This window comes from Panthera onca, chromosome A2, assembly GCF_046562875.1.
Source record: "Panthera onca isolate mPanOnc1 chromosome A2, mPanOnc1 haplotype 2, whole genome shotgun sequence".
In the NCBI taxonomy this organism is placed as follows: domain Eukaryota; kingdom Metazoa; phylum Chordata; class Mammalia; order Carnivora; family Felidae; genus Panthera; species Panthera onca.
The window spans coordinates 58,088,983-58,114,154 of NC_138340.1; the positions used below are offsets into that span (position 1 = coordinate 58,088,983).

The window sequence follows — 25,172 nt, forward strand, 5'->3', positions numbered from 1 at the left end:
TCAAAATTTCACACAGCACATCCAAGATGGCCACTGTCAGATTTCATCTCGACTGGCTCCAGCCAAGAGCTGGGGAAAGAGCCTGGCTGATCTCCATGGCTGAACCTGAAAGGGCTGCAGTGAAGCCAGACTTCCTTGAATACACATCTTTAAGCCTGTATCATCTTTGGAAAGGGAAAGGAAACAGATCCTCAGAAAGGCCCAAGCCTGAGGCTGACACCTTGCTGGATAACCCTTTGCCTGTATCTGCCCGACTCTCACATCGCCATAGGTTAGAATCTTTCTTGCTATTTTATTGATGGAGAAACGATCTCTGAGTCTCAGAGAGCCACATGTTCATAAATGGCAGAGCCAGGGTCTGAACCCATATCTGTTTGCTTTAAAAGGCACTGTTCTTGCCCCAACACACACATTTGCCTTGTGGAACACTTAAGAGAGCCTTTTATATAGCCCCGGTAGTGTGATAGGTGCTATTCAGTGCTCACAATGACCAGTGGAGGTAGAGATGATGGCCCCATTTTACAGATGAGACTGAGGTTCAGAAGGGCACAGTGGCTTGGATAGAGACCCAGGCCTGTGGTAGGAGCCCATGGTCCGTGGTCTGTCCAACTGCAGGTATCCAACTCCAGCGTCTCCGTGCCTCAGCTGCCAGTTAGGATCGTAGCAGAGGTCAGAGGCCTCGCGGTGCCCATAAAATTGTGGCTGTGTCCCTTAAATTCATCCCTGTGTGTTCGTCTCACCTCTCCTGCATTCTTAATAGATTCCTCATCGTTTATTGCCATCCGTTTGGCATCTCACCACCCAGAAGAACTTCGAGCCATCTGCACACTTGGAAAGTTCATGCTGTTCTCCTTCCAGGAAAAAAAAAAAAAGAAAAGAAAAGAAAAAAAAAAAACGTTACATAAGATGGAGCCCGGCACGCTCATATAGGAAGGTCTGGGAGCCTCATCTCTGACTAAAGAAACTCTCTGCTCTCTCCACTGGCCATTCCCTGTTGCCTCCAGGTCCAAAGCCACATCACAGCTGTCTCTTTAAAGTTTTTTCCTTGCAAAGCCTTCAGGAAGACTCTAGATGTTATCCCCATACCCTCTCTCCAAGGTCTCCTTTGGGTTCTGTGAGGAGAGGTTTCTCCTGGAGAACTCTCGGGCCTTCCTCCTTGCTATCAGGGCTGGTCACTTTGTCGTTGGTCCTTCAGGTGGTGATTGGGGTCATCTCTGGGGGCCAAGGTTCCCCGTGGACCCTCTCTGGGGTCACTGGCTGGCCTGACTGTGTTCCTTTCTCCCTCATGGAACAGGCTCTTTCTCTACTCGTTCATCTTTGGTCATTTAATTTTGCGGTCATACGTAAAATTTGCTCTATTTTTATTTTTATTTTTATTTTTGCAAACATGTTCATTAAAAGATGCTGAGAAATTAAGGGAAAGCAGAAAGCTAGGACACCTGACCACCACAGGACAGTCATGTTAATAGTGGACTCTGGTAGGTGGGAAAGCACCTAAGGATGATCTAGTTCCATCCCTTGGCTCTACAGTTGGGGAAACTGAGGCATGGAGGGTCTTTTATTCCTTCTCAGAGATGTAGCTGGCAGCAGCAGGGGTTGGGGAGTGTGAGCTGAGTGTGCCAAGGTCTTTGCTTCCGGGAAGCCAGAAGTGGGATGGCATGCGAGACAGCAGTTGAGGGATAGGTCACCAGTGGGGCAATGTGGGACAGGTGACAAGTGAGCAGACGGATCGACTGACTGCCGCTGGCTCGGGTGGCTCTGAGGCCAGGTGACATTTGAGCTGGGTCTGGGCTGGAACCCCTCTGGCCAGTGACAGGGAGGGTCTGGAGCTCGTGCTGGCACTTGCCTCACCAGCGTGGGGCTTCTTCATCCTCCCAAGACCACCATGGAAGTGGGCCTCCTCCCCGGGTACCCTCACTCGGGTCATTTCTGCCCCACACCTCCCTCCCCCATCTCAATCGCAAGTGAGTCCTCAAATGCTTGCCAAGGGCTGCAGCGAGCAGCTGGGCAGGGACCGAGGGGCCTGGAGACCCCCCTGACCGCCCCTCCCCCCCCCGTCCCGGTCAGTTTTGCTGGCCCACTGCAGACAAAGAGCCCGCGTGTCCTTGTTAGACCGCATTCCCCACACCTTGGTCGTTCACACACCTCCTGTGTGCTGTTCAGTGCAGTCCTTTGAATTGAATATTATTTTTCATGGTTGTCTTTGACTCTCTTTTTCACTTCAAATCTATTTTAAGAGGAAACGTTTTTCTAACTCAGGAAACAGAAAACCAGTATCATATGCCATCAATAGAAGCGGAGACCAGGGGAGAAAACGAAACCAAGGTGCTAAAACTACCTTGGACTTGCCGGAAAGCCCCAAGTCCAGCGGCTTCTCTCTCCGTCCTGGAGATTGGCTCACGTTCTTAGGTATTTAAGACAGATCGGCACCTCCCTGAGACCCTCCCTTCCATGCTCACAGACCGGAACCGGGTGACTAGGGTTAAGTAACATTCTCCTTGTGCGCTTTCATGTTATTTAAGGTTGTGTCACTGAACCTCCCTCCTCCCGAGCACCACCAGCGTGGGGATCTTGCAGGTCGAGAGCCTGTAATGTGGCAGTTTGGCACCTGCAAGATTCATCACACCAACCAGTAAATGTTGACATTCGTACCGTCCCTCCAGGAGATTAATAGTCTAGCTCTCCAACTTTTTTTTGCCCACACGTGTACACATGCCTGCAGTCAAGAGTCACCCTGTAATAAGTGAGCCTCCCTCCCCCCCCCCTTTTTTTTTTTTTTAGTGGCACATGCCAGTACAGCAAAACCAGCCCAGGCAGCATGAGTTCCCCTGCCTCGGCCATTGTGGTGGGTCTGGTCGGCATGTGGGAGGATGCGGGGAACAACAGAGGCCAGGGCCCTCCTCTCTGCACCTTCAGGTGGCCTGCATGTGGGCACCCCACCGTTGACAAGGGCAGACGCAGCCCCTTATCTGTGCAGTATGAAAGAGAAGACAGAGCTCAGAGTGTGTCACATCAACGTCTGGCCCTGCCTTTTCTACAAGTGGGGGACAGCTGTGAAGCTCTTCATTAATGGACTGTCCTAAAAGTCACGCCGTGTGCCTTCCACAGACCATTAATGATTTCCCAGAAGGCCTGTTCCAAATATTGATCAGGACAGCGGCCTCTGAGGAGCCCTTTGGCATGAGGACCTATTCAGAGCTGGCCACAGCCTTGGCTGCCAGAAGAGGTCTCTGAAGAGACTTTGCATGTTAATGAAGGGTCTTAATCTCTTGGCCTTTCGCAGAACTGCTTTGCGATGAAAAATAAATCATTCCTGGAGGTTGTATCCCTCAAAAGGTAGGAAATTATCTGAGGGCAGGACATACCTGATGTTGCAGGAATAATCATTTCTCTGGAAGCTTCTAACTTAGTTCACGTAAGGCAGTTACCTGCCTCACTTCCTTGGAATCGACACGTTTTCTGCACCTCCAGGAGATTACGAGAAGAAGGGGACATGTAAGGGAGGCTGATTAAGCTTCATTAGGGAAGCCAGGATGTCACTTTCGCTCATTATCGCGTTCTGGGCACTAAGACTGCCAGCTGTGAAGTGCCTCAGTGGGCCCCCGTATTTGGTCATTTTTCTCGCTTTGTTGGCAGCAGAAAGGCACTTACAGCACTGACGTCTTCTCGGACCAAACGCTTGCTGGCGCTCTGTGCGGCTGACACACAGCACCGCGTAAATCTATGACGGACAGCGCAGTGGCTCGTTTCCGTGTGTTGTGGCACGATCGCGACAGGTTCACTTAGCATCCGCCACCTCATCCAGTAACAACAACAAAAGCAAAAGAGGAAAAGTTATTTTCCTTGTGATAAGTGCCCTGAGGATCTTATCACCTTTCCGAAATGTCACACAGCGGCGTTATCTCTAGCCGCCACACCATACATGACATCGCTGGGATTATTTATCTTATAACTGCAAGTTTGTATCTTTTGACCCCCTTCTGCAAGTTCCTCTCCCCCCTGCCCCCCGCCCCCCGGCAGCCACAAATCTGATCTCTTTCTCTATGAGCTTGTCTGTTTTTCTTTTTCTCCTTTAGATTCCACACACAAGTGAGATGAGATGATAGCACAGTGCCCCAAAAGTCTGTCCATATTGTCACAAATGGCAGAGATTCCTTCTTTTTATGGCTGAGTAATATTCCACTGTGGATGTGGATGTGCACACCCCCTTTTCCTTATCCACCCACCCATCTATGGACACTTGGGTTGTTTCCATGTCTTATGACCCTCCAGCTTGGATGACTCGCCTGTGGACTGGTAAGGGAGAGGGACCTAGACCTTTGTCTTGATCTAAGCCACTACATTTGGAGATCTCTTTCTTTTACATTGCTCAGCCTGTGCTCTAACAAACGCAGACCCATTAACAAGATTCACGTAACAGCATTATACATCGTGCTGCCATGAACATGGGCCGCAGGTGACTCTTCAACATAGTTGTCATTTCCTTTGGGCATATTTTCGGAAATGGAATCACTGGTTCCTATGGTGTTTCTATTTTTAACCTGTTGAGGAAACTCCATACTGTGTTTCTTAGCAGCCGCGCAGTTTCCATTCCCATCAGCCGTGCGCAAGGTTCTGTTTTCTCGCCATCCTCGCCACCCGTCACCACTTGTCTTTTTGATACTAGCCATTCTGACTGGTGTGAGTTGATATCTCGTTGTGTTTTGATTTGCGTTTCCCTGATGATTGTGAGATTGAGCACCTTTTCGTGCACCTGTTGGACATTTCGTAATCTTGGGGGAAATGTCTCACCAAAGTCTTGAACCTAGCATCTCTAAATTAAAACAAAAAACATTTTTATTGCATACTTATTTTTGAGAGAGAGTGGGACAGAGTGTGAGTGGGGGAGGGGCAGAGAGAGAGGGAGACACAGAATCCGAAGCAGGCCCCAGACTCTGAGCAGTCAGCACAGAGCCCGATGTGAGGCCCGAACTCACGAACTGTGAGATCATGGCCTGATCCGAAGTTGGATGCTCAACTGACGGAGCCACCCAGGTACCCCTTGAACCTAGTGTCTCTAGTATGATTGGTACTGTAGGTGGCAATGCTGTGTTGTTGGGGGTGGGACAGAATACCCTGACCTCCAACCCTGACTGTTTTTCTCCACCGTGCTTAACACGGCCCAGAATGTATTTATTTGCCAAGTATTCTGGGTCTGGCACTAGCATGAAATCTCCATAAGGGTAGGGACTTCATTTAATTCAGATGTGTCCCTAGAGCCTCAACAAGTGCATGCCCAAAGTGCTCAACAATTCTGTTAATGAAGAAATGAAGGGCTGAGAGCTGCGTGGGCCTCAAGCTGATGCCAGGCAGTCCTTCTGTTCCTTCATGTTGCATTATGGGTGTAATCATAGCAGCCTTCCAGTCTCGTGGGGCTTCATCTTTTCTAGGAAAAGAAAACACACACACACACACACACACACACACACACACACATACACACACACGTATTTGAAAGAAAATAGGCGCTTTGGGAAATATCCCAGAACCTTGCAGGCATCTGAACTTTACTCTGCAGTTCTTAGAACCATGCTTTTTAGGGTGCTTGCATTAAAATGGATGTGAGGGCAGTAAAATCAGTTGTGGCAGGAAGATAACAGCTAACCACACAAGGGACCAACAGAAAAGCTATTTCCTCTGGCACAGGATGACTGACACAGGGTGGCCTGGCTGGAGCTCTACCGGTAGGAAAACATTTTGATGTGATGCCAACGACAACAGCCGGGGCTTTGTTGTGTGTCTTCAGTGTCCGTTAATTCTCCCTGAGGGTCCTGTTGTTTTCTACCTCGCAGACGAGGAAACAGAGAATTCAGCAACTCACTCGAAGTCACAGAGTTAGGAAGGAACGGAGTCTGGATCTGAACCCAGGCCAGCTTGCTGCTGGGCATGTGAGGGACCTTGTTAGCGAGTCTGTATTTGAGTATAGGCTGAGCAATGTGAAAAAAAAAAAAGGTCTCCAAACTTAGATCAAGATGAAGGTCTATGTCCCTCTCCCTTACCAGTCCACAGGTGAGTCGTCTAAGCTGGAGGGTCAGTCGACTCCCCATGGTCATTCAGGGGCCCAGGTTCCTTCCACCTTGTTTTCTACCACCTCTGAGGGTGTGGCCCCATGGCCAAAGCTGGGTCATCGCCATTTCTGTGTTCCAGGCTTGGGGAAGGAGACAGAGAGCGAGCATAAGACAAGCAAGGGGGTTTAAAGTGGGTGTCATGGAAATTGCCTTTGTCGCTTCCGCTTATGTTCCATGGGCACAGGTCAGTGATGTGGCCATAGAGCTACAAGGAAGCCTGGGGAATGTGGTCTCTACCTGGGCAGCTGTGTGTCCAGGTAAAATTCTATTGCTCTGGAAGGAAGGGAGGACGGAGTTGGGGGCAGTCAATTTGCAGCCTGCCATGAAGAACATATCCTGTTTCATCAACGTTAATGCTGGTCTGTTGCAAGGAAAGTGCTAGCTCTGTTCATTATCATCAGGCATGCGTGTGGTCACCTACTCACTTAATAAATGTTCTTAAGGCTTTCTTCGGGGGGCAGCTCTGTGGTGAGCAGCGTGGGAGCCACCAAGAAGCCAGATTCACTGTTTCTACCCGTGGCATAGCTAGGAGAGGAGAGATCAGCCACCAAGCACAAGGGAGCAGAGTCGACTCACGATTTCATTCATCCATCCACTCTCATTTATTCACACGTGTATCTTTCCAAGCAAGGACTGAGGTGGCATAACTACAGTGCTGGGCAGTTGGCAAATGCTGTTCACACACACCACCTCTCTCATCTTCTTCCCTACCCCGAGAGAGGCAGGGCAAGTTCAGAGAAGTTACATGGCCCCCAAATCACATGGCTGGTGAGGAATGGAGCCAGAATTAGGAGCCAGACCTCTAGGGTAGTGGTGAAATGGGCAGAGCACAAGTTCAAGGTCAGGTACATACAAGTTCTAGTTCTGACTCCTCTGCTAGCAAACAGCTTCACTTCTTAGAGCCTCAGTCTCCTCATCTTTAAAATTGGTGCCATGGTTCCTTATGTCAAAGAGCTATGCGTAAGAATCTCCTGGCGGAATGGATTAGTCTTTGGTTAAATGGATGCTCCCTAGGTAGGCACGCCTTCCCTTCTGGCTTCTTCGGGGCACTTGGTCTCTGACAATTTGCCCTGCATGCTTCATGAGGTCCTGAGAATGCACTGGGAGAACACGGAGGCCACAGACCCCAGGAAGCTGGGCAGATGGCTCTGCCCGTCCCTCCCAGTCCTTGCTTCCTTGTGGGGGTTGGGGTGCTCTTTCGTCCTGACCCTTGTTATCTGCGGTCCTGCTTCGGAACTGCTCCCGCCTCCTGTGGATCTGCCCCAGATGACTCCCAGGTGCTGCCCGTCTTGGCCACATGGTCCATGGCCTCAGCTCACTGTAGGGACCCTGACCACCTCACCCTCACCGGGGCCCCGGTGGCCGGAAGGCAGAGCCTGGTGGGACAGGAAACTTTGGCAGAGTGAAGCAGCTGGGGCGGGGTGGGGTCACGGGAGGGGCTGGCAAGGTGAGGGCTGAATGGAGGAGTCGGTTGTGGGAGCAGAGCAGTGATGACTTTTAGCTGCAAACACAATAGAAGGCTGGGGTTTGTGCCAGCACAGATTTGAGTGGGAGAGGCTGGGGGCAGGGTGTCAAGCTAGAGGCTGCTGCAACCATCCAGGTCTGGGGCAGTAAGGGCGGGGGTGGTAACAGAGGGAATGGAGAGAACAGAGAGGATAGGGGGGCTCTCGGGAGGAGTCTGAGGGAGTTGGTCTTGGGACTCGGTGTCCGGGGGGCCAGCTGCTGGAGCCACAGGCATGGTCACAGAAGTGAGAAAGAGGCAGGAGTCCAAACTGGGCCCTCGGAGCCAGAGGGGACCCAGGACTTGGAGCTCAGAGCTGGAGGGGGCGCCCACAGAGATGACCTGCTTGTATGTCATTCCAGGAATTCACCTTGGTAAGGAATCCAGACCTGTCTTTTTATCTAAATCCAAACTTTCTTTCACCCTATGTCCAAACTCCCCTGTACTAGAAGAATAAGTTTTTCTCTAAACCTGATGAAATCCATTGGCAAACATAACCTAAGTAGCCATTCTGTGCCAGGTGCTGTTTTGCACAATGTACACAAGGGAAATTTAGGAAGACTGTCATTGACTGGCAGAAACAATAAGGAAACAGGTTATTCCAGCCCAGGGTGGTCAGGGAGTGTGACACAGCTAAGCCCAGGGCTGTGGGAACCCAGCAAGATGTGTGACTAATTCCGGCTCAGGGAACTTGAAAGGATGCTGTTACCCAGAAGGGCCCATCTGAACTGGGTGTTGCAGAGTGAACAGGAGCTCACTGGTAGAGAGGAGGGAGAGGGTACTCCATAATGCATGTGGTCACAGTGGTGCAAGGCAGCTCAGCACAGAAGGCTCATGATGTGCCAGACGCGCTCACACCCATCAGTAATCAGCAAACAGGAATTAAAACCACAACAATATACCATTTCACACCCATTGAACTGGCAAATCTGAAGTCTGACATCACCAAGCAGTGGTGAGGAGGCGAGCAGAGAAATGTTCATACCTGTAAGGAAGAATGTAAAACGGTCCCACCTCTCTGAAAAACAGTTTGTCATCACCTGGTAGAACTGAACATCTTCATGCCTTATCCGGGGACTATTACTAGATAGACACGCTAGAGACACTCTTGCCCACGAGCGCCCAGAGACATGCAAGAATGGCAACGTGACTCGTAACATGCCCAAACTGGAAACAATCCAAATGCCCCTCCATAAGAGGCTGGATGAGCGCATTATAAAATATCCTTATGGTGGAATCCTGTACAGTAGTGAAAGATGACCCTGCAGCTACACATATCCGTGTGGGTGAGCTCCCAAGGCATACGGAATAAAAGAAACAATCAAGACCCAGAAAAAAATGTCAGGATGAGTCTGTTCACACACAAGTTCAACACAGGCCAAACTAAACAGACCACTGTTTCCCTCCATACAAAAGTGGTTAAACTGTGAAGAAAAGCAGGGGCGCCTGGGCAGCTGAGTGGGTTGAGCATCCGACTTCGGCTCAGGTCATGATCTCACGGTTTGTGGGTTTGAGCCCCGCGTCAGGCTCTGTGCTGACAGTTCAGAGCCTGGAGCCTGCTTCGGATTCTGTGTCTCCCTCTCTGTCTGCCCCTCCCCCACTTTCACTCTGTCTCTCTCTCCCTCAAAAATAAATAAACGTTAAAAGAATTTTTTTAACTGTGAAGAAAAGCAAAGCAGTGATTATCCCAGGAGTCAGGACAAGCAGTGACTTCTGGAGGGAGAAAAAGGTATACGTGTGCTTCCGTAATGCCAGTGATGTCCTGTACATGCATTGTCCATTTTTGTTATGATTATTAACCTGCATGTGTAGATTCGCAATGAGAAGTCACACAGCCTTGCTGACCTGGCAACACTGACCTTGGTGTAATGGGTATAGGGGCTGGGTTGAGGCTGGAGACCAGGGTTGGAGACACATGGAGAAGGCTCTCCGGGGCAATATAAACAATAGGATGTTGTGTTGTTTTTGATTTTACGTTGTTTTCCTCATCTGGAATATTTTAGAATATCAGTGATATTCAGAATATACAACACCTTGGGTGTCTAAATAAGGAGTTGCAGGTAGCCATAATGAAAGGATGTTCTGGGTCTCCATCTTTTTGCCCTGGATTTCTGCTTTCTGAGGCCTTCCAGCTCGGAAAATAGGCTGTGTGCAGAGGAAGTCTAGACTGTTCATCAAAACATCTCGAGGAAATGTTGTTTAGGAGAGATGGTGCTCTTGTCCGTTGGGGGACATTTTTCTTTGCCTATAAAAAGTAAGCTTGACTGTGGGCCTAGGAGGAGACTTGGCCTTGTTCTGCTCCCCCCCCCCCAAGGGCTGCTCAGGACACCCAAAGGAGTGAGAGGAGCCGGCAAAGGAGAGGTTGGCAGGGAACGAATGTCCCAGAGGCTGAGTGGAGAGCAGTCCTGGGACACATCCTCTGCAGAGAAGAAGGAGGACAGTGGGGATGGGGGGCGGTGTTGACATGGTCATGTAGCCCACAGCCCATGACGCACCAGTGACGGAGTGATGTCACATGCTTCTCTCTGCCAACCCTGACTGCAGACTCACCAGTTGCTCACGGGCTCCCATGAGGCTCTGCAGAGTGAGGAAGGCATTGCCTTCCAGAACCTCTGGGCTTAGCAGGCCGGATGAGGCAGGTATCTGGCTGGCCCAGGGAGGGGAATGCGCTAAGTGCCCAAAGAGAGATGTTAGTGGTATGATAAATCAGGTGTTAAAATGCATCAAACTATTTATCCCCCTCTGTTTCAAGCTGGTTGATGGTGGATTTGCTTGTGCACATTTATATGGAAATGCATCGTTGCTGTGGCTTGTAATTTTCTAGTTGAATAACTTCAGGGCAGGCCCACTTTGGAATTTAATTATCCTTACACTGGGAAGGCTTTATGGCTTTGCTAAGGCTTTACTGCTCAGAAGACCAGATGACTCCAGGCATCTTGTGATACTTATCAAGGAGCACCAATGGCTTCAGTATGTTGCTATTTTGAGAGTTGTTTGATAACGTTCTTTTATGGCCCAGGAGTCAAGATGGACCTGCCTTAAACTAAATTCTGCCCAGTCACTATGGTGCCGCAGGGGAGTCTCTTGTCTGCTGGACACCTGACTAGAACTTTTAAAGCCAGACCCTTATTTGGGCAACCCGGATGCATCGCTCCGCAGTGCTCTACATGGAAGGCCCAAGCTACATGTGAAAGAGTCAACTACTGATTCATGGAATGCAAGAGGCTGGATGCTCCAAGTAGTGATGACATCATCCTAGGGGGGAAATTGGGGGTTTAAGCTACACAGAACTAGCCTTCTCAAAACCAGGGCCCTGTGGGGAATATAGTATGTGGCCGTCCAGAGTGGGGTAACTGCCGAAGGCTTACAGGCTGCCTGGGGATCAGAAGAGTAGGGAGCTGTGATTTATTAGTAATGTCTGCTCTGGACTCAGGAAGGGAATAGGGGTCCAAGTGCTATGTGTTTTTCACCTCATCACTTCTTAGATACCTCTCAGGTGCTGGGCCCTGTGCTGGGGGCTTTCTCAGATGTCCCCCCCCCCTCCCCCCCCCGCCATTCACTCTCAGAGTGACTTGGAAGGAAGTGGCAATGTTCTTCCTGGGGCAGCTGTTCATGGAAAGATGTTAAGGAATCAAAGGCAGGATCCAAAATGAAACATGCAGTGTGATTACAATGATAAGTTATAATTACAATTGAAAATCGTAGCTGTTAATTTATGATGAAACACCATCAGTAATGACAAGCAAAGTTTAATATATATGGAGAGAAAGAACCCAAAAGGAAGCAGAATGTTCATACTGGTTATCACTGCGTAGTGAGGTTATGGATGGATTTTATTTTCCTTTAGGCTTATCTGTATTTTTCCATTTTTTAGAATGACCCACATTCCTTTTCCGAGCATACATAAATTATGTGTGTGGGTGTGGGTGTGTGCATTTGAAAATGTTATATATAGAGAAAGGTTTGGTGGCATGCATTTGTCACTTCATGAATTCACCAGGCATATCAATTATTCCCTCCCAATGTATTTCTTAGTAGCTACTTAGAGTAACCCTAAACCTTTTGCTTCATCTGGACTGAAATATTTGGGCGAGAACCTTCACAATCACCCCCCAATTTCTAACGCTGAACAAATCCTGACCTTTGGAAAATGTGGCCAAAAGATGAAAAGTCACCAAGAGAGCCAAAATACGTAGCAGCCCTGAAGAAGGGCATCCTTCGAAGGAGTCACAGACACAGTCATCTTAGGAGGTAGTATTGCTACAGGAAATTTAGAAACTTGCTAATGACTTCCAGCATGATCCAGGAAGACTTGGCTTCTGTAAACTAAGAATGGACATTTTTGAAGAAGGAATCAACGGATATCTGAAAAGACTCCATGGGGTCTAGAACTCTGAGCTTTTCCAGTCGGCGGGGGTTGTTGGAGGAGGCACGTAGCCTAGCACCTGGCACAGAGACACTCAAAATATGTTGTTATAATTTTTTCAAGTTTTATTGAAATTCAGGTAGTCAACATACAGTGTAATATTAGTTTCAGGTGTACAATATAGTGATTCATCACTTCCATACATCACCCGGTGCTCATCACAAGTATACTCCTGAATCTCCATCAATCACCTATTTTCACCCATCCCCCCACCCACTTGTTGCAGTTTTTAAAATAAAATTATAGTTATAACAGACACACACACGTTATCTGTTTTTGAAATGATTTAGTAACTTTGGCTCATTAGGAACCCCGCTGAGTGGGGTTTTTGAAACCCTCTAGTCTGTGCAAATCTGCCAAGCCACGGTCTTCTTTCCTTGTCTGTAGACACAGGCGGGTTGCAGACCGAGCCCAGACCGTGGCAGTGAGAGCTGCCGCGCCAGCCAGGGTCCGAGGTGGCTGCTGTCCTGCCCCGTGCCTGGTTCCACTCTGATTGCTTCGTTTCCCTGAGGGAACCATTGTGCTTAGCATGTTGGAGCCGTTTCATCTGGCTCGCAGCTGAGGGAGTGGAGAATGCCTTCAGACTTTGGTAGGCTGATGGTCATCACTGCTCCAAGTAAAACTGTTTCAGGTACGACCCCCGGGTGGATTAAGTTCCCATCCATTTCTGACACAGGTGTGCCTGCCTGATGTGAGTCTGAGATATAAAAAACCCAAATGCACAGACCAGAAAACCAGCAGGGGACCCGGCACATAACTAAATGGCTGTCTGGAACATTCTTTGAAAGTGCAAGCCTCCTTTGCGTGTTCTCAAACAACTTGACTTGTATAACCCTGACGTGCACGTAAGGGGGAAAGGAAGGCTCAAAGAAGGCACCAGCATTAGGCAGGTGCAATGCTAGAGATTCTGAGAACATTGTCATTTAAACTTCAAAACTCCTGTGCACGGCATGGATTATTCTTCTTCCTTTACAAGTAAGGCCCTCGAGGCAAAGAGTGACTTTCTCAAAGACCAAAGGTAGGGTTTGGCCCATGCCGGTATTGAAATGCCCTGGTTCTGGGTCCTGGGAGGAGGCTGGGCGTGGGATAGTCAAGGAGCTCATTTGACAGCATAACATATATAAAGTGCTCAGCTCCACAAATAAGAATTTCTCTGCTTTCGCGGGATAGCTAAGCGACACGCGGTTTCAATACAAACACAAAAATAACCAAATGTCACTGCATGGAATAGCCAGGATGTGAAGTTTGAACTGTGGCTGGGCTGTGGCTACTGTGGAGGCTGCAGATTCTTCGCAGAGCGCTTTAAAAGAGGGTGCATAGACAAAAAAAAGAAAAAAAGGAAGATGGGGGAGGGGTGCCTCTCTAGTTCCTGGGGCAGGTGGGGCACAGTATGACCTTACAGACTCTTGTAGGATTCTGATCTTTTCAACGGTCCACAAGCAAGCTCCTGATGGGAGGTGGAGCTCAGAACATGGCGAACGTGGGAGTAAAGCTGAGTGGCCTCCACTTTTGCCTGTCTTCTGTCTCTGGGAGCATTTTGGTATTGAGAGGGCATGCTTCATCGAAAAGGAGAGGACGACAGGCCAGGTGCTCAGCCAGCCAACCCTAAGTGTGTACTTCGGGGACCCCGGCAGGGCTTTCCAGTGGGGAAGGGAAGAGTGGGTGGCATGGAGGCCCAGGGCCTGAGTCACATCAGAGCGGGTAGCAGTGTTCTCGCCCCCATAGTGGGCCTCAGGGGTAAGTGGGGCGTGAGGGAGCACTTACAGGAGGAGTGCAGGCTTGAGACCCATATCACACAGGAGACGGGCTGTCAGACCAAAGTGGGGCAGAGTAGGGGCACTGAACCAGAGAACGAGGCATTCAGTCGGGAGTGGAGTGGGGAGGCTGTGCTGCGGGCCACGGGGAGGTGAGAGTTGTTCCCACTCTGACCTCCCTTCATGAAACAGTGGAACTGTCTTATTCATGGGATCCTTAGATGAATTGACACGTAGCTGGTCTAGCAGGTCATTGATGAATGAATGAATGACTCAGTGCATTTATTTCAGGGTTGAAAAAATAGAAGCAGATCTCCGGCAGGTAATCTCCAGCCAGTCTTGCCGTTTCGGGGCGGGGGGGTTACTAATGTCCTCTGTGGAGGCCTCTTCAAACACAAGCCATTCATAGCCCATCGCCCCTTAAGAACACAAAGAGCACCCCATTTCCCTCGGGATGTAACATCCTGGGTAAGAAAGAGTGTCCTCCAATCAAATTTTCCTCCCTTGCACATCGCCATTTAACACCTCCATGCTTATTCCCTAATTTGTAAAATGGCGTGGAATAGTAAGTACCGATTAGATCACTCGTGGTGAGTTAATACCATGAGCTCACGTGGACGGCCGGGGCTATTGACCTGATCCTCAGGACCCTGGGAAGTAGGCTCTGTTGTTGGCGCCCATTTCACAGATGAGGAGACTGAGACTGAGAGAGGCTGAGTCCCTTGTCTGAGGCCTGTGGGGCTAGTGAGGGCCAGACTCAGGAGCCAAGTCCAGAGAGTGACTCCCGGGCTCCAGCCCACCTCACGCTGCCTCTTCATGTATATCCGTTAGCACTGCTGTTGCTAATCAGGGGGAGACTGGCTTTATCTTCTTTCTGTGATCTGTACTGAATGTCTTCTCTGCTTAGATAAGCTCTTCTGTTTCAGTGTTATGATAATAAATAAATAAATAAATAAATAAATAAATAAATAAATAACTGACATTTGGGGCTTCAGCAGCATTTGAGGTAAATACACTTGACACAGAGCTGTTCTGGGTTTGGGGTTGTGAACATTTCAAAAGGTATATGAAGTGAAAAAATTCTTTTTTTTTTAAGTTTATTGTTGAGAGAGAAAGAGAGCGTGAGAAGGGGAGGGGCAGAGACAGAGGGAGATACAGAATCTGAAGCAGGCTCCAGGCTCTGAGCTGTCAGCACAGAGTGGGGCTCGAACCCATGAACCATGAGATCATGACCTGAGCCGAAGTCGGATGCTTAGCCAACTGAGCCACCTAGGCACCCCTTAAATGAAAAAAATTCTTAAAGAAACTTTCTCTGTGGTCTTTTAAAAAGTGTTATAATCTCATTTTCTCCTTGGAAAATACCTCTATGGAAGATCCGCCTTTAAAAAAAATAAATAACTAGGATGGGGCTAGGTTTCAGAGATGAGTAATCTAATTCCCACTGCATTCCTGAATCTTGAATTTGCCTTCCAGCCTTAGGTATGTCCCTCTGGCTTGTCACATCCTAGCACAGAAACCTTCAGTGCCTCCAAGTCCCTGGAGGATGTAATCAAGTTCTATTCCTGCATCTGGGGCCCCCTGCAGTGTGACTACTGTCCCCACTCTGTTGAGCTTTGCTCCTGCCGCTCCTTCCTCTGGGCCACCCCCTTCCCTGGAGTGTCGGAGTCTGCCTGGGCACCCTGGTACCTCTTATGGGTCCTCTATCACCTTGAATGCCCAGTTCAGGTCCTTCTCACCTGTCTTCATTCTCCTGTTCCTTTGGGCCAAGAGCAGTCCTGGGCGCTTGATTGAAGTCTGTGTATCCATTGCAGACAACAGAAACCTCCTTAGCAGGGCAAGGTGAAAGGGAATTTACTAGGGGGAATCTGGCGCTTTCAAAATAGTTGGAGGGGCTGCAGGAGTGGTCTGTAGGCCTCCAGGAATGCCCCCCTGACTGTCCTAGCCCATGTTTGTGTCTGCCTTCTCAGAGCCCCTTCCTTCACTTATTCATTCATTCACTTATTCATTCATTCATTCATTTATGGAACAGAGGCCATCCTAGCTTCTAGGGACAAGACACAGGATGAATCAATAAAACATGGTCCTTGTCCTCAAAGAACTCATGGTCTACTCACACGAGATGCTGATGAGTACTGGATAAAAGAGACGTGAACAGAGTATTATTAGGATCTCAGGAGGGAGCTACTAACTCAGCCTGGGGAGGTGGGGGGCGCCAGGAAAGGTTTCCGAGTTCATAGAGAGCAAGAATGGAACTTGAGCCAGACCACGGGCATGGGCAAAGATGGCCAGCTAAAGAACAAGATGTCCTTCTTTGATTGGTGGACAGGCTGGGGCAGGAGGCCAGAGGGATAAGCTGGTCAGGGCGAGGAGCCTCTGGGGACTGCCTGACCGTGCACTGTGACATGACTGCGCAGCATCTTCCTCTTGTTATGCAATCACACAGTGGTCAAGAATGTGCACTTGAGAGCCAGCCTGGCTGTGCTCAGGTTCTGCTGAGTTCTCAACCTCCTGGCTGTGTGACCTCAGGCAAGCTGTTTAGCCTCTCTGGGCCTGACTTTTCTCATTAGAAAAATGGAGAAAACAGCCGTACCCGCCTCATGGGGTTGTTGTGAGGGTTAAAATGAGTTAGCGCATAACACACTTAGGCCCATATCTAGCCAAAGTAAATATCAGCTGTCAGCACTGGCTATTATGTAATGCCTGACTGTGCACCAAGCATCCTGCCAGGTTCTTTTCCATAAATTCTCTCAATCAACCCTCACAAAGACCCCGTGAGCTAGGCGTTATTGATCTGTTTTACAAATAAGAGGTCTATTTCTAGCTCCCCCTATGAAATTTTAGACCCCTTCGCGGGTTTTGTTCCATTCCCGTCCCCGCCGCACACTATTTGTGCTGCGGGAGCCCTGCCAGAGACGGAGGGGAACAAAGTCATCCTGGCACTGTGGAATAGCAGGGGAAACAGTTACATTTGGATTCCAGCAGGGCCTGTCAGGATTCTGCTTTAGTTATAGGAAAGGGGTCCAGCTCAGCCTCTCAGTCCCACTCACAGGCCTGATGACAAACGTGCCGGGTGAATTTTTTTTTTAAGTCAGAAAATTTGGCAGTAGGGAGTTTGGTGGATGTGGATGATGGAATGAGCCACCCGGGTGCCTGAGTGGGATGCCTTGGGGATAAGCGAGAACTTACAGCAGGCGCTGCCCCCAGAACAGGCCAGCAGGTGCCCTCCCCCCACTTCCCTTGAGGGCATCATGAGGGTCTGTGGGGCTAGCGTCCTTCCCTCCCTGGGTCGGATGCCCCCACCTTGCCATCTGAGCTGCTGCCTGGTGGTAGGAACGTCCACGGTGCTCACCCGACAAACGGGTTTCCTCCCACAAATCCTGGGCTTCCGGAATTTTCCTATGTCTTCAGTTGGGCATTCAGCTCTTCCTTTAATGAAGCTTGCCGTTGCTTTGGAGAGGGCAGGCAGGAAAGAGCCTAATGTTTTCTACTCGGCACCAGACTATGCTAAGTGCTTTAGGTGGGTTTATTTCCACCTCCTGACAGCCTTGTGCGGGAGGTGTTGTGACCTCCCCTGCAGGTGTGCCCTTAGAGGGGAAGCGGTCCCAGCCAAGTCCACGGTCCTGTACGTAACAGATGGGGGCATCCTTCATAGAGGTGAATGCTTTTATTCTAGCACCGGACCCTCTCTTTCAAGCCATTGGTGGCTGCAGGCCTGTTTCCCCCTACCCCCAACCTTCCAGGGGTCCCTACACAGTGTGGGCCCGTGAATAGGCTTCACCTTCTGGGGAGTGAGCAGGCAGAGTGGATGGCTGGAAAGGCAGAGGCCTCACCCTTGGACTGCAGAGCCCTTCAGCACACCTGCACGTACTCTCTCATTTCATCTCAAAACCCCAGGGCAGAGGTGCCGTGTCCCCATTACACAGGTGGAGAAACTGAGGCCCGCACCCATCCAGGAGCCAGTTTCTGGGAGCACTGAAGTGTAAAGCCAGGGCTCTAGACCACAGGTGGACCGTCTGTGCCAGCAGAGGAAACAGCTTCATGGCAGGCAGTTAACAGAGTGCCAGGAAGACCCAAAGCTTCCGGACACATTTGGTCATTTATGTGACACTGTGCTCTCTCTGGGGTTGGAGGTGTCGGGAGTATCCCCATTTGACAGGTGAGCAAACCGAGACCTAGAAAGTTGAGTCGCTGAAACAATGAACAAGCAAAGGAATAAAGGGAGAAACAGTTTTTTGATTGAGGGGACATTCCACTTTGTCGGGCCTGGGCATGGTCACACCAGCCCTGGTTTATAAATTCTGAGAAGTTCTGCGGCATTGTTCATCTCAAGGGCTGCATATGCTTTACTGGGAGCTGCCCCACCTCCCAGGGCTGGATGCCAGGCAGGCCATCTGCTCCTGGGGCTGGGCCTCCCCCTCTGACAGTCATTGCCTTCTCCCGGAACGACTGTCTCCCAATGGGCTGCAGCCATTAAAGAAGTTCCAGGAAAAAGATCTTCGCCAGCCTCTTCTGCAACCTAATTTCTGCCGCCGTGGGTATTGCCTTGTCTGCATAAATGGCCCTGCTAATTTTCTGCTGCTGTTCTCTGTGGAGGTTGCAGAATGCCAGGGGAGGGCGGGAGCAAGGGAACCGCTTTGCCCGGCACCTGCTGAGAGCCCAGCCTGCAGGTTCCTTGACAGACATCATCCCTCATCTCTCCCTCCGTTCTCCACAGCGGCCCTAGAAGCTTCAAAAAGTCAGATCCATTCGCGGCTCTGCTCTGAGCCATCCTCTGTAAGGAGAAACCCCTCCCGTTCCTTGCTCCTGGGACCCTACAGGCTCTGGCTGCCTCCCTTCTCAGAGTTGATCTCAGGCCCCTGGCCCTGCAAGTAGGGTTCTAGATGCTGAGACCTTCTTTTTGCGCCTGGGATCCATTGCACACCTGTGTTGCCCTGGGCAGGACCACGCCCCTTGACGCCTCCCATCCATCCACACCCCTGACTTCTCTCTTTCTCAGCCGTCAGCTCTCAGCTTAAACACTGAAAGAGCCCTGCCGGGTCACTCCCTCCTGTCCAAATAAGGCTCCCTGTGGTCCCTTCTCTCTGTGTCCAAGGCACTTGTCACAGTACACGCCCGCAGGTGTATCCTCTGGGGCGCGTCTGTCTGTCTTTCTCGCCGGACTGTGAGCTGTGTGAGGGCAGGGACAATGCTGTTTCTCCCTCTGTGGGTCCCCGGCGCCTGGCACTTGATAAGCTGTGAGTCAGTACTCCTGGACGCCCTCAGTCAAGGTCCCCTGTTGCTGCCACCCTGCAAGTGTGGGCTGGGAGCCAGTGGGTGGCTTGTGTGGGGCCACGCGTGGTGACGCCGGAACTCGAACCTGGTCATCCTGGCTTCATTGTGTCCTGTTGACAGCCTCCCAGCAGCCTTGGTGTTTATTTCACCACATCTCGGTTCCTTACTGCTGGCTGCGTTCAGAGCAGAAATATAATCACAACAGCTTGTGAAACCCCAGACAAGAAGTTCCAAGTGGAGGTCAGCATCCAGCGGTGAGAGGGGGCACTCCATCAGACAGTCTCGGGCTGGGGGTTTCCCTTCCCCCAGAGACACAAAGCCTAAATGCACACGGCTGGGGGTGTGGCTGGGGGTGTCCAGGGAGACAAGGTGGGGGTGCTGCGAGGGGTGGGACCTGGGGGCGGGCCAGTGACAGGGGAGCAGATGAGCAGACAGTGGCCACACGTACAGCAGGTATGTGGGGGTGTGGGGGGAGGAAGGTCTGACAAGGGGAGCAGGTGTGACCTGACAGGTGAGGTGGACGAAGCAGTGGAAAACCCGAGGCCAGGAAAACCTGGCTTCCCAAGGCCCCTGCCCCTGGGCCTGAACTCCGACTTGGGGGGCTGCAGGGGGTGGAGGGATCCAGGCCACAGGGGTCCTCCGATCTGTCAACAAATCCGTACTAAGCTCCTGCTGCGCACCAGCATTTTCCCTGGCTGAGGATACAGCAGTGAGCAATGTAGACGACACCCCTGTCTTCGTGGAACACATTCCAGCTGGGTGGGTGGGTGGGGGCAGAAGGGAACCTGGTGGTGGACAAGTGGTTTTGGACAGTCACAAGTCTCAAGGGACTCTTTCCACTGCAGCGGTCACAGAAGGCCTGAGGTCCACACGGCAGTGCAAGCCATCGTGCACAGATCGGGAGGGGTCCCCAGGAGATGCCTCAGCAGGGGCAGAGGCTCTGAGGTGGGAGTGGGCTTGCTAGTGGTTTGCGTGCCCTTCAAGTCTGTGTTCGGTGACGGCACGTTAACCTGAAGTCAGCCATGAGAGAGCGTTTACACTGTGGAAACTGGCAAACCGGGACCCCCCACCCCAGTTGTTAAACATTTAGCAGCGCACCCCAGTTGGCATGTCTGAGCGTTGGAAAGGAGGCCACAGGCAGAGGGGAGGGGGGGAGGTGAGGATGTCATCACAGAGGCAATAGCTTTGTTCTCTTGCAGCCAGAAGTCTCTGAAGGGTTTAAGGCAGAGGAGTAATGTGATTTGATTTTCACTTTGCCAGACAGATCCTACAGAACAAAGACTCGGGTCCAGGGAACAAGTAGGTGTGGGGAGGGGGAGGGGAGACCCAATTATCAGAACTGGGGCCCAGGCAAGAGCTGAATGCATAAACTAAGCGGAACCCCACTTACCACGGGGGCAGCTGAAGACCAGAAAGAGGCCACTTGTCCAAACGTGTGTCTGCTGAGATGGCTGGTCTGGTTCAGGGATGGGGGGATGGGGGGGCGGGCGGGGAGGGGGCTAAGCCTGCAGGTGCTGCCTCATCCATGCAGACAAGGACGGAAGAAGCCTCTGCTCCCTGCAGTAGGTCAGTTCACTTTGTTTCCAAAGGAAAGGCAGCAGCGAACTCTGACAGCCTGTATATCTCTACAGATAGAACATGTGGTTTACCCGGCATGTTCCCTGGGCAGATAAGTGGCTCCAAAGTGGCTGTAAGCCTCCAGGCCATTAGCTGCATTCTTGCCACTGGCTGAGCAGTACGGTTGCCCAAGCCGTGCACTGTGATGACTGGAGGTGCTTCTGCATGTCAGAACCACCAGGGAGCTTTTCCTGCCCCAGACCAGTTAAACCCAGAGGTTCTCTGGGGGCAGAACCTAGCCTCCGCATTTTTTAAAGCACTCCAGGCGACTTCAAGCTGTAGGCAAAGTTGAGAACCACTGGATTAGAAGAAGTTTCTGTAGAGTCAGAGGCCAAGTACTTTTCCACATCATATCTCAGAGGTAGACTATTAACAAGCAATCCCAGGCAAAATGACAGTGCCTTATGCCACTGCTTTGGGTGCTAAGGGAAACCCTGAAGGCCTCTGCCACCAAGCCGGCCCTGACTGCAGTTGTTGGGGGGGGGGGGGGGTGGCTGACCCAGCTCAATCGCTTGTTCGTCTGCATTAACTGTGGTCTGAATTAATACAGCAGCTGCCGCATCCCCAAAGGATGTGAAAGTGCTTGTGTCATCCCTTCTGGAAGCCCTTCTGCAGATGGGAGAGGACTATTTAGAGGTTCCGGCCATGCCCCTCAGTAGCTGAGGGGAAACCCCCCAGCCGACCCCAGAAGCGTCAGCTGGACAGGTGTAATCCGCCCAGAGTAATGTCTGATCAAGAGCAGGTGGCCAGATGTTCCGAGGAGCAACGGAGATGGTGTGAAATGTTTCTCTTACATTTTTAGGAAACGGGCAGAGAGGACAGATGCCAAAGGCAGATGAGGTTAACGCTGGTATTTTGCACATTGTTCAAAGAATAAAACATGTAGCCTGGTGAAATAAGCCCGTGCACTTCTGCCCCTGCACAACCTGGCGAGTGGAGCTGTCGAAAGAAACGGGCTTTTGAGTGAGGTGTTCATTCCCTTAACATACATCTGCCTGCCCCTCTTCAGTGCCACCGGGGTCTGGGCTACAGCACTGGTTCCGCCAGAAGAAGGTAGACACGCCTCCTGGACTCTTGAGCCGACCTTGAAGTGGAGGAGAGAGCCAGGAACCAAGAAAGCAAATGAATTGCAAAACAAGGGCAAACTGTGATGTGCAGTTACAAACCAGTGCAAATAATGGCAGAATGTGCTGTGTGGTGAGGGGCCAATGGGGGTCAGAAAGGCCCAAGGGAGGGAGGCCACCCCAGGTGGGGTGGAGAAGAGGCCTCTTCGAGGTGATGTCTGTGTGAGGAGCAACCAGGGGAGATCTGGGGGCGAACATTCGGGAGAGGGGACTGGCAAGGCCCCAGGTCCCGAGGTGGGAAGCACCAGGCGCTGCCAAAGAATGACTGCCGGCCCCTCGTGAGGACAGGGAGGTAAGTGGGGGAGGTGGCCATAAGAAGTGTGGAGGCAGGCAAGGGACAGGGTGACTTGTGCTCTGAGCCCACTGGTGGCTGACCAGTGGGAGACCTGAAAGCCGGAAGTCACATGCTGTGATCTGTATTTGCTGTGTGACTTGGGCAATAAATTTAACTTCTCTGATTTGCATTCTCAGCTACAAAGAAATCAAAGCCTCAGACGACTGTAAGGGTTAGAAATCTCGTGTGTGGGGTTAACGGAGGAACTGACGTACCGTAAATGCTCGGGAAGATGGCAGCTGTTTTCCCCCCTTCCCCCTTCTCCCCCTCTTCCATCTCTACTCCTCCCCGCCCCACTCCCTCTCCACCGCTCCTCCCCCTCCCTCACTTTTGGCAGAAATTGGATGGGTGTTGCTCACAGCGTTCACTCTTGGCCCGAAGGGGAATCCAGCATCCTATGGGGCTTATGCCAAGAATATGAGTCTTGACAACTGTCTGATTGAGAATCCAAATGCCCTTTCATCAACCCCCACCATGGCCAGGCCGACTCTGGCTAGTGGAGAAGCTGGGATGAGTCACAGCACGGTCGTGCTAGTGTTTGGGTCCCAGAGTCACCCTTCCACACTGAAGGCTTTCCGGGGTGACGGGGTGCCCAGCCAAGCTCTGCTTCCAGATCCCGGGGCTTCTCCTGCACAGATCATAGGTGCAAAATACAGCCGTTTCTTTCAACACCTCGCAGCCTTCATTCGTTCGTTCAAAACAGCGTTTGCAGAATCTCCACCATGAGCCCCAAAGTGTGCTATCTACTAATGCTAAAAGCAAGGGAGACATGACGTCTTTGCATGTCCTGGAGAAGGTCATAACTGGTGGTGGAGGGAGGCAGAAAGCAGCACCCGTCCTTGCGTTAACAGAGGGATTGCAGGATCCCTGAGGAGAGAGGAGACTTCGCAGAGCCAGTTGGGCGCTGTAAAACCTTTCACAGACGAGGGGAACCTTCAGGCTGGGTCTTGAAGTAAGGGGAGGAGTTTGCCAGACAGATAAGGGGGGAAGAGAATACAAGGCACGCACATAATACAAATTCCAGCTGCCTGTGGAAGGATGGGTGTTTAAATAAACTATTACACACAAACACGGAGAGCTGTATGTCAGTTAGGGTTCTTCTCCTCACAAGTACAGAAAACCCCGTGACCTACCTCAACAGCATAGCAGAAGGCGGGGATAGGGGAGAATGCTGGTTTCAGGTCGGGCTGGATTCAGGACTCAAGCAACAATATCAGGACGTGGGGTCCCTTCTTTACATGGCTCTCTTCTGTTGGGTTGACTCATCCTCTGTTTTTGCTGGACGACTGGAGCCCCTCGAGGCACACAGCCTCTGTGGCTCACACCTGGCGGGAAGTTGAGGGTGCCTTCTCCTGCCTACCTGGGCCAAAGCTGTAGGGTCCGCTCTGATGGGACCCAGCCAGCTTGGCTCGAGTCACCTGCCTGTCCCCGAGACAGGCCATGTCCTGATTGGTTGAGGTCTGGGTCGCCTGGGCAGCTGGCTTGGAGGAAGCTGCCACGTGCGCTGTGCCCGGTGTGTTGGCATAAAGTAGCTCCTTGACCCTCACGAGCCCTGCTCCTCCGCCAAGGGAGATACTGTTTTACAGGCGAGGGAGTGAAGCATCGTGGGATGGGTACTTGGCCGGAGAGTTCACAGGAGAGCCGGAATTTGAGCTCCATTCCATATAGCCCTGAAGCCTAGCATTTTTTTTAATAAAAAAAAAAAAAAAAATTTAATGTTTATTTATCTTTGAGAGAAAGAAAGCATGAGTGGGGTAGGGCAGAGAGAGAGGGAGACACAGACTCTGAAGCAGGCTCCAAGCTCTAAGCTCCAAGCTCTGTCTGCACAGAGCCCAACACAAGGCTTGAACCCACGAACCTTGAGATCATGGCCTGAGCCGAAGTTGGATGCTTAACCCACTGAGCCACCCAGACACCCCACCCTGAAGCCTAGCATTTTGGAGCAGTGCCCTTTCCCTCATGCATTTAGCTGGAGATTCAATCTCCAGCCCACTGGTGTCACGAAAGCTCTGTGCTCAAGTTCAAGCTGTGCTCAGTGGTCCACCACCTTCCTAACCGGGCTCCCTCTCACCCCCGCAGGGCCCTCATCTTTATGTCCCATGGAGCCGGGGAGCACTGTGGCCGCTATGACGAGCTGGCTCAGATGCTGGTGGGGCTCGAGCTGCTGGTGTTCGCCCACGACCATGGTGAGTACCCCCGGGGGGACAGGGCCCGCGCTGCCGGCCGGTGCCTGACAGTTTGGGAACCCCCTCTCCTATCACCTCTCCTCCTCTGTTATTCTCTTGTGAATCCTGCAGTGACACTGGGAAGAGATGTTCTCCATGAGTGTTTCTGGGTTAAAAAAAAAAAAATCATTATGTAAACAAAAAAAAGATGTCTGACCAGCAGTTTCTGTTGAGTCTGGGATTGAATGCAGGCTGATTAGAAATCTCCACTGAAAGAAACCAAAGTCAGAATCTGTTTATATAGGAACTTGCCCCAGGCCAAGGAATCCTCTCTTGCATTTATAAAGCACTTTCGGTACAAAATGGGCCCTGGTCTTCTCCCAAGGGACTTCCGATGGCTGTGATGTAGTCGGTGCAAGTACAGTTCAACCCCAGTTTAACCACAAGACGTTTACAAAGCATTTCAAACCAGGAGAGCAGTCAAAGTCTCAAAGGACACGCAGTCACACACAAGAAAACCCCAAACACACGTGCACGTGCGCACACATGCGTGCACACACATATAAATACACATGCAGGCACATATGCACACACACACACGCACGCACGCACACACACACGTCCCCAGGCCGATTCTTTGATCCTTTGCCCTTAACAAAATCCACCATAACCGTCAAAATGCCGTGTCTATTGCCTAACTCAATATGGCACGCCTTCATCGTTTTTGTGACTTCCCTCATGGCTCGGAAGTCTCCCAGCTTAGCTCTTTCTTTGCCTAACAGTCTTTAAAATGAAGCGTTCCCTGTGACTGAACGTGGTGATTTCTCCACAACTGCGATGTAGAAATCCATTATCCCGGTCCAGATCCAGCAA

The 25,172-nt window shown here is 51.0% G+C and overlaps 1 protein-coding gene across 3 annotated transcripts in view; it reads left to right on the forward strand.

Moving 5' to 3' along the window:
- The window catches only part of MGLL (monoglyceride lipase), a 161,938-nt gene that overhangs the window by 61,587 nt on the left and 75,179 nt on the right, over positions 1 to 25,172 (forward strand). For 2 of the 3 annotated variants that reach the window (XM_078442680.2, XM_060631938.3), the window contains exon 3: positions 24,214 to 24,320. The exons of the other annotated variant lie outside the window; for it this stretch is intronic. In XM_078442680.2, coding sequence (XP_078298806.1) covers positions 24,214 to 24,320 — 107 coding nt within the window. The remainder of the gene's footprint in view (positions 1 to 24,213; positions 24,321 to 25,172) is intronic. 3 annotated transcript variants of the gene reach the window in all.